Genomic DNA, 10,076 nt, shown 5'->3' on the forward strand with positions numbered 1-10,076 from the left:
TGGATGCAATACTAGGAAGAGCCTTATATGGTGTCAGCACATACTCAATGGAAGGAAGAAACCCTATGACCCTCTGCTTTGGCAGAGCTCCAAGTCCTATCAAAGTCAAATGAATAGACGCTATACACTCAATACATTGTTTCCCCAATTCCCCTCCCCTTCTCCGACAAGGATAGAGTCATACTAGTAAAACGGGGAACATTCCTGCAACAGGAACACAACCAGCTGCTAAACACACAGACAAACAGGAATTGTTGTTGACCAGCCAGCTGTTTACTGCATGTCTCAGTCAAAGCGGAAGAGAATGATGAATTCGATATTGCATTGTACTCTGAACCTAGTAAACATCTTATAGGTATACACTACATCCACTCCCCATACTGACTTTATTTTAAGCCTTGCGAAGTGTTAAGGAAATCTATCACGTACCCGAATGACATGAAGGGGCTAAGGGACAGGCTGTAGTACAGACACGCACCACGTGAACACGATAGTCGCCCCTTATATGGTCATGAGGGCGCTCTTTGACTGGAGCGGCCGAGTTCAGTACGATTCGGAGAAATCAGAAACGTACTCCATGTTCTAACCACTGATATAAATCAAACGCATACAGCACGTTTTGTGCATAAGATATCGTGCATTGTGATGCATTGACAGATGCATCTGCACAAAATATGCATTAAAAAAAAAAGTTTATTACCATAATGTAATAATTGTAATTGATATAATCCGAACATTAATCAATTATGGTTATTTCAACAATCCAGCAAATCTTCGTTAAACATTTGCAATATGAAGCATTTTAGAGTGTAGGGATGATATTGAAAATAATATTGCATGAAAACAATTGAATGATAGCTAATTGTGATAAAATACTTCTCAGTCAAAGTTTTTGATTTGATGGGTTGTGGAATATAGCAATTTGGACCAAGAAATAAGTCCGGTGTATGACAATTTGAGGTTGTTTTAAAAACATCGTTCATTTGACCCACATAATATAGCTAGACAGTTACGAGTTACGTGTCCATTTGGCTAGATGTGCCAAGACTGAATATAATCAGGGGAATCGTGCTTGTCGGTCTTTAAATAAGATATGAATAGTCAGAGTTGTGTTCAGAAAATGTACGTCATACATACGGAATTCTATAATAAAATAAATAATGTAATACTTTGTACGGAAAATAATAGAAATTATGATTCTCACTATTTGAAAAAAATTGAATGATGATCGCACCCACATTGGAAATGGTATATTCCGGATCCTACGTCATCTATTGTTTACAAAATATCGAGAGGGTTACTTGATTACTTGCTTTTCTGCCAAGCAACGTGGTGAGAGGAAGGAACTGAGCTACGCTCCCATTCATTTCGAAAATCTAGCTGAGAAACACACAAAATACAACAAAATGCCTTGTCGAAAGGAGAACTACATCCTCTTGGAGCAGTCTGTTACCGTCGATTCGAAAGAAGTGGACGCTTTGGTCACGAAAATCGGCGAGGCGCTGCAGCTTCACAACAATAGTGCTAATCAAAAGACGATGTCGTGTCTCCACGGTCTCAACGGCAACTGCAGCGGTAGCAACATCAAACAAGCTAACAACAACAACAATGGCGTGGCCCAGCAAAAACGAACCGGGTGCTGCATACGGCTTCGAAACCGGGGGCAACGTAGTAACAGAGCTAGTCCATACAGCTTCCCTGGCTCAAGTAACCAGGAGTGGGACAATTTCAAACCTTGGAACCGAAAGAGGATCAACGCAGCTGTCGAGAACGACGACCCACATCAGTTACTTCAGGAATTAATATTGTCTGGGAATCTAATCAAAGAAGCGGTCAGGCGGCTGCAGTTCTCTACGACGGAGTGTGGAGATCTTTCGGACAATCTGTAATGCTGATGATGCGGACAATGTATTCATTATCGAGATGTTACGGACAAAACGAAAATACTATTTTGCTGACCTAGCCAGCTATAACGTTATACTATACATGTTTAACGATTAAATATGTCATGGTGGTAACGTTAGTATGTCTAATTTGTGACCGCTAATTTAGGCTTCATTTAGCCAATTAACGTTAGCCATGTTTGAAACTCCACCTTTTGATGGTTCATTTAGATTTTTGTTTATGGGTTGGGACTCTCCTTTTCACTATTCGCTGGCTTAGTTAGTGGCTAGTTATGTAAACCAAGTGAACGCTTTACGTTGACCTTGTTTACAAATCTAATCTCAGGCCGCCAGTATTGCCTGTTTTGTATTTGTCCGTTACATTTGAAACTATTCAAATCAAAGGTCTTACGTTACTAGTTAGCATGCTGGGATAGCGCCACACTCATGCCAGGATGAATTCCAAACGTCCCTAGCAGCCCAACACTGACGGCAGCTTTGTATTTCCTTGACAAAGAAGGAACGGGATCAACAACCAGCTACCAAAACCGTGTAAGAGCCGGAGGCAGGCGACATTTCAAATGGTTGACTAAATGTCTCTTCGAACTGTCTGGGGGCGGTGTATTTTTTTTATAATGATGGGACACTGTTGTGCTTAACCTTATAATTCCAATGCGGATTTGTGTTTATCATTTTCCAATTGTCTGTCAAGTTATTTACCATGACCACTTCGCAACGAAGTATTTCATAATGTTCCTGAGTATTCAGGCCTTTTGGTGTCTTAAAATAAACACGGTGTTTTTTTCTTCATTTTGGTGTGTGTATGCTTTTCGCCATCAGATAAAGGTTCCAATGAAATATAGCTAGTAACTGCAGCATTTGGACAGCCTGTCGACACACTACTATACAAAACACTGCCCCACGTACACTGAACAAAAATATAAACATGTAACATTTTCAAATAGTTTACTGAGTTCATAAGGTAATCAGTATCTAGTGACCACCATTTGACTCATGAAGCGCGACACATCTCCTTCGCATAGAGTTGATTGTGGCCTGTGGAGTTTTTGTCCCGCTCCTCAATGCTTGTGCGAAGTTGGTGGATATTGGCGGCAAGTGGAACATGCTGTCGTACAATGGGTGACATGTCTGGTGAGTATGCAGGCCATGGAAGAACTGACATTTTCAGCTTCCAGGATTGACATGGAACCATGCATTATCAAGCTGAAGCATGATGTGATGGCGGTGGATGAATGGCATGACAATGGGCCTCTGGATATCGTCATGGTATCTCAGTGCATTAAAATTGTCATGATAAAATAAAATTGTGTACGTTTTCTGTAGATTATGCCTGTCCATTCCATAACCCCCCTGCCACCATGGGGCACTTCTGTTCACAACGTTTACGTCAGCAAACCGATCGCCTACACGATGCCATACACACTGATACCTGCTCCATGCAGTTGAAAACGGGTTTCATCCGTGAAGAGCACACTTCTCCAGCGTGCCAGTGACCATCGAAGGTGAGCATTTCCCCACTGAAGTCGGTTACGACTCCGAACTGGTCAGGTGAAGACCCTGGTGAGGACAAAGCGCACACAGATGAGCTTCCCTGAGATGGTTTCTGGCAGTTTACAAAAATCCTGGACAATCCTGGATGTGAAGGTCCTGGGCTGGCATGGTTATACATGGTCTGAAGTTGTGAGGCTGGTTGGATTTACTGCCAAATTCTCTGAACAACGTTGGCTTATAGTACAGAAATTAACATTATATTCTCTTGCAACAGCTCTGTTGGACTCTGCAGTCAGCATGACAATTGTAAGCTCCCTCGACTTGTGACATTGTGTCAAGTAACAAAACTGCACATTTTAGTGGCCTTTTATTGTCCCCAGCAATATGCATCTGTGTAATGATCATGCTGTTTAATCAGCTTCTTGATATGCCACACCTATCAAGTGGATGGATTATCTTGGCAAAGGAGAAATGCTATAACTAACAGAGGTGTAAACAAATGTGTGCAAAACATTTGAGAGAAATACACCTTTCATGAGTATGGAATATTTCAGAGATATTTTATTTCAGCTCATGAAACATGGGACCAACACTTTACATGTGTTTATATTTTTGTTAGGTGTAGATTCATAGGTGATTACACTTTCCCCATTTTAAATGGTACTGCTTTATTTATTCCATCAATTAATGCTCAAAAACATTTAACCCCTGTTCAATATGTTTTTTTGGGGAAATTGTTGGGCCCTGCCTGTGTGTGTCGTCACTGTTGGAAAGGACACATGTCTATTTTCTACAGTGTTATGTTCCGGGGTTTGCCCCCCCAGTGGCCTACACTACACTGGTTGACGATAATTTGTGGAAAACATGTTTTGCTCTTCCCTTTTACTATATAGCCAGTGTGAGGGCCAAAAAATTGTTGAAGTGTCCCCTCCCCCATTCACTTTATACTGGATGTTCAGCTACACGTCATTATCATTTATGGTCACAATAGCAGATGTTGGTGCAAATAAAGAATAGATAGTAGCATGTTTTGGTTGTGTCTTACTGTCGTACATGACTGGGAAACAATCTCTTAACTGAGTATCCAGAAATGACATCCTGTTAAGTCAAAGTATACCCGAGTAAATGTCCATAGAGGTCTAGGGATCAAAAGATGCCAAAATATGAAATGAAGAAGAGAACCACCACTGTTGACCCATAACCTTATTATTTTCTACATGACACAAGAGAGTTTGTTCTGCAGTAGGCTACATTAGAAAAATGTTGCAATATTCCCTCTTTCTAGACTATGGTGTGACCCAAAATCAGATCCATGTCCACACCTACTTTGTGTACTGAAAATTTAAAGTGGTTATCATTATAGTTTTATCCACATGGGGTCATCAACAGATTCAAACCAACAGAATGAAAACAAGGTCAGTTTCTGTTTTGAAACAGAAACTGACCTTGTTTTCATTCTGTTGGTTTGAATCTGTTGATGACCCCATGTGGATAAAACTATAATGATAACCACTTTAATTTTCAGTACACAAAGTGTGCTACTGTAGAACAGACACCAGATGGCAGTATACGACTAGGATGTGGAAAACATAAAATTACTTGTTTTTTGCCTGTGAATATTTGAGTCATTTTGGATTCCAAATAACCTCAAAGAATAAGATTGTGTAAACAAATGGACTTCCGTATACACATATGGGAATTCCCAGCTAGTGTGACAGGCTATGAAGTTAAGATTTCCACCAATTTCAACCACAAACAATACTATAAATAATATGTCAGAGCATTGTGAGGATTTTGCTGGCAACAATCAGAAGCCTATTGTGGCTTGTATGAGGTATAAATAAATGAGGGTTTTCATTGTAAATAGAGAATCAGGTAGAAAATATATATTTCAAACCTTCGTAGAGCATTCTCATTTAAAAAGACGTGTATCAAGAGAAAACCAAGTGTGCCAGTGCCAGTCCCTCAGGATATGCCAGATACTGGAAACCTTGCTGCTGCTATTGCTTTCAATGTCACAAACATTGAATCCTAGATAATTGTATACATAAGTGGTGTGGGGGCTGTGCTTTGGCAAAGTGGGTGGGGTTATATCCTTCCTGTTTGGCCCTGTCCGGGGGTGACCTCGGATGGGGCCACAGTGTCTCCTGACCCCTCCTGTCTCAGCCTCCAGTATTTATGCTGCAGTAGTTTATGTGTCGGGGGGCTGGGGTCAGTTTGTTATATCTGGAGTACTTCTCCTGTCCTATTCGGTGTCCTGTGTCAAATCAAATCAAATCAAATCAAATGTGTGAATCTAAGTGTGCGTTCTCTAATTCTCTCCTTCTCTCTTTCTTTCTCTCTCTCGGAGGACCTGAGCCCTAGGACCTCCTTGCTGTCCCCAGTCCACCTGGCCATGCTGCTGTTCCAGTTTCAATTGACCTGAGCCCTAGGACCATGCCCCAGGACTACCTGACATGATGACTCCTTGCTGTCCCCAGTCCACCTGGCCATGCTGCTGCTCCAGTTTCAACTTCCACCTGACTGTGCTGCTGCTCCAGTTTCAACTGTTCTGCCTTATTATTATTCGACCATGCTGGTCATTTATGAACATTTGAACATCTTGGCCATGTTCTGTTATAATCTCCACCCGGCACAGCCAGAAGAGGACTGGCCACCCCACATAGCCTGGTTCCTCTCTAGGTTTCTTCCTAGGTTTTGGCCTTTCTAGGGTGTTTTTCCTAGCCACCGTGCTTCTACACCTGCATTGCTTGCTGTTTGGGGTTTTAGGCTGGGTTTCTGTACAGCACTTTGAGATATCAGCTGATGTACGAAGGGCTATATAAATAAATTTGATTTGATTTGATTTGATAAGGACAAGCTCCTTGTCCTACATTCTTCCCTACAATTACCAAATCAAATCAGAGAGGGTTAGAAGAGTGGGTCTGAAGTCATTGGAATGGCATCCAGTCTCTTTTAAGATAATCATAGGTTACAATTTATTTGACCTTAACCCTTATTTGGAAGGTGCTTTCAGGACAGAAATACACACACCTAATCGGCAGCCATTGTGAGGTGCCACCCATCTCTCCTCTTGCCCTGATCAGGTACCAGCTTGGCATATGGAAGGTCAATGTTAGAACACACCTGCATGTTTTACTGGAACAAGCAGCAACAAAACGTTGTTTAACGTTCTGATAACAGACAGGGTTCATTAACCTCAACTGAAGTGCCCCAGGCTGGTCTACCAAATGCCACCTCATAGCAGCTGGGAGAGAAAAGGCTTTATAGGAAATCTATTAATATTTTATTGGTTTGATTGTTGTATACTGACATTGTTCAAGACACAGACAGGTGCCAAACCAATGGCACATCAGCCATTGGTTTGTTATGCAGCCCTGTCTGAGCCTTACTGTATGGCACGTGTCAAAGCGTGCCTGAGGGTTTTTCGCTCTGCCCTTGTACTTGATTGGTGAATTAAGGTCACTAATTAGTAAGGAAGTCCCCTCATCTGGTTGTCTAGGTCTTAACTGAAAGGAAAAACCAAAAACCTACAGACACTTGGCTCTCTCTGTCTCTCTCTCTCTTTCTTTCTTTCTTTCTTTCTTTCTTTCTTTCTTTCTTTCTTTCTTTCTTTCTTTCTTTCTTTCTTTCTTTCTTTCTTTCTTTCTTTCTTTCTTTGTTTTCTCTCTCCCTTTCTCTCCATTTCTCACTGTCTCCACTCAGAATGAAGAGTGGAGTGACGTCTGTGTATTGCTAGAAGCTTGCTAGAAATGGATGGTCGTACAAGGCTAGTCCTTATCAGTCCTTACCAGTAAATTCTGAAATTTGAACAGAAAACCAGTTAGATCGATAGGCGTACAAAGTTATAAAAGCTGATTTGTAGCCCCTAGAAATCTTTTTGGTGTCGGATGAAATTTATATTTAGCATTTAAGATACTTGGCATTCAATATCCTTGCAACATCACTTAACCTCACTAGGGTATGTGGGACTAGCGTCCCACCTGGCCAACATCCAGTGAAATTGCAGATTGCCAAAAAACATAAATACTCATTATAAAATTTCATAAAACATACAAGTTTTATACATGGGTTTAAAGATGAACTTCTTGTTAATCAATCCAACCACGGTGTCAGATTTCAAAAAGGCTTTACGGCGAAAGCATACCATGCGATTATCTGAGAATAGCGCCCTGCAGACAAATCATTACAAACAGTAACCAGCCAAGTAGAGAAGTTACACAAGTCAGAAATAGTGATAAAATTAATCACTTACCTTTGATGATCTTCATATGGTTGCACTCACAAGACTCCAATTTACTCAATAAATGTTTGTTTTGTTCGATAAAGTCATGTTTATATCCAAAAACCTCCGTTTTGTTTGCGTGTTTTGTTCAATAATCCACAGGCTCAAACGCAGTCACAACAGGCAGATCCAATTAGTATCCGTAAAAAAAAAAATAGTATCCAAATAGTATCCGTAAAGTTCATAGAAACATGTCAAAAGATGTTTATAATCAATCCTCAGGTTGTTTTTAGTCATAATAATCAATAATATTTCAACCGGACAATAACATTGTCAATATAAAAGTTAAACAAGAAAGGCGCTCTCTCGGTCACGCACATGAAAAAGCTCTGGGACACTGTAGTGTCCACTCATTCAGAGAGGTCTTACTCCCTCATTTTTCAGAATACAAGCCTGAAACAATTTCTAAAGACTGTTTACTTCTAGTGGAAGCCATAGGAAGTGCAATTTGAGTCCTAAGTCAATGGATACTATAATGGCATTCAATAGAAAACTACAAACATTTAAAAAATCCCACTTCCTGGATGGATTTTTCTCAGGTTTTCACCTGCCAAATCAGTTCTGTTATACTCACAGACATTTTTTAAACATTTTTGGAAACGTTAGAGTGTTTTCTATCCAAATCTACCAATTACCTGCATATCCTAGCTTCTGGGCCTAAGTAGCAGGCAGTTTACTTTGGGCACACTTTTCATCCGGAAGTGAAAATAGTGCCCCCTACCCTAGTGAAGTTAAGCATAGAAAGATATTTATGCCATCTCTTTGACATGCGTATGTTTAGCCCTTGAGCTAACTCTGGCACTGGATAAATATGAACATTTAGCTTCAGTACAAGACTGAGTCAGCAATGCCTATGATGTTGGATTAAAATCAGGGTGTGAGTCATTCCTTTAGACTACAATGTGTCGTAGTCATTTTGATTTACTCCCTCTCTCTCTCTCTCTTTAGTCTTTTTAGCATGGGACTGCTTCGCCAATGTGCAAATCTCTTCCCAAAATGTGTGGGCCCTAGAGGCTCACAGCGAAATATTTGGGATGATATTTAAAACCCAGTTGTCACTTTGAACAAAATGTTTCACACGATAACTAATTAGTGTCACTTAGGTTGGAAGCTGGTTTATCTCAGGCTGACATTTTCAATGTAGTCTTATGTCTGTCGCTATATTCAGACATAAAAAATAGGAAAGTCACTGAACAACTAGAAAAGAGAGAAGGACAATCAAACATGTAGAGGGAAGAAGTTGCCCCTAGCTAGACAGTAAAGGTCAGTTTAGCATTTACCCTCCTATATGGTTAGGATTTGAAGAGGGTAAGCGGTCACAACTTGCAGACTTGTTTACGTGCTGCTGTGCGTTTTGTTGCTAACCTTACTTTGCTGCCTGACAACTTTACGGTTTTTACTTTTTATATTTTTAGTTTTTCCCTCACTCAACTTTTTTTTCATTCAACTTTTTCACTCCGGACACTTTATCTGGACATGGTTCGTCAGGACCTCCACCAGCCGAAGCTAAGTAGTAACATAAACATGATGCCTTCTAATTGTAGTCGCTGTACTCATAATAGACAGGAGAACGATCGCCTTACGGCTGCTCTCTCCCAGCTGCTATGAGGTGGCATTTGCAAGCCCAGCTTCAGACGCAATCGTTAGGCAAGGGTAATGTGTAGGAAAGGATGAAACAGCGTCTGTGCAACCAGTAAGTACAGATAGTAACGTTAGTATAACTCCCATCGCACGGTCCCCGCAGCCGGACAACTTTCTCATGTTTTCTGGAGGGAAATGCTGTAGGAATGCTCAACTGGTGTCGCTCATTCAGCCGACTGAAACATTCAACTGGTTCTCCCCATTAAGCAGCGAGTCAGAGTCAGAGGCCGAGCCTTCTCTGGTCTCTACTCCTCCCGTTATGGGGTCTGAGACGCCGAAGGCTCCCACCATTAGCTCTGACAAATTGAAAACCCCTAGTCATTGGAGACTCCATTACCTGCAGTATTAGACTTAAAACGAATCATCCAGCGATCATACACTGTTTACCAGGGGGCAGGGCTACCGACGTTAAGGCTAATCTGAAGATGGTGCTGGCTAAAGCTAAAACATAAGCTTCAGCGTGTAAATCAGCTAGAAAGATGTGTCGGCATCGAGTAATTGTCTCTGGCCCCCTCCCAGGTGGGGGGAGTGATGATCTCTACAGCAGAGTCTCACAACTCAATCGCTGGTTGAAAACTGTTTTCTGCCCCTCCCAAAAGATATAATTTGCAGATAATTGGCCCTCTTTCTGGGACTCACCCACAAACAGGGCCAAGCCTGGCCTGTTGAGGAGTGACGAACTCCATCCTAGCTGGAGGGGTGCTCTCATCTTATCTACGAACATAGACCGAACTCCCCTAGCTCCACAATGAGAT

At 41.3% G+C, this 10,076-nt stretch overlaps 1 protein-coding gene across 1 annotated transcript; it reads left to right on the forward strand.

Annotated features, from left to right (window-relative positions):
• The first annotated feature begins 1,294 nt into the window (after nucleotides 1-1,294).
• On the forward strand, nucleotides 1,295-2,693 carry gbp (glycogen synthase kinase binding protein). The gene has a single exon (XM_024385727.2). It carries the CDS (start codon nucleotides 1,407-1,409, stop codon nucleotides 1,887-1,889), a length of 483 nt encoding a protein of 160 aa, XP_024241495.1. The 5' UTR covers nucleotides 1,295-1,406; the 3' UTR covers nucleotides 1,890-2,693.
• Nucleotides 2,694-10,076: the final 7,383 nt, after the last annotated feature.

Source organism: Oncorhynchus tshawytscha, linkage group LG23, assembly GCF_018296145.1.
Source record: "Oncorhynchus tshawytscha isolate Ot180627B linkage group LG23, Otsh_v2.0, whole genome shotgun sequence".
Classification (NCBI taxonomy): domain Eukaryota; kingdom Metazoa; phylum Chordata; class Actinopteri; order Salmoniformes; family Salmonidae; genus Oncorhynchus; species Oncorhynchus tshawytscha.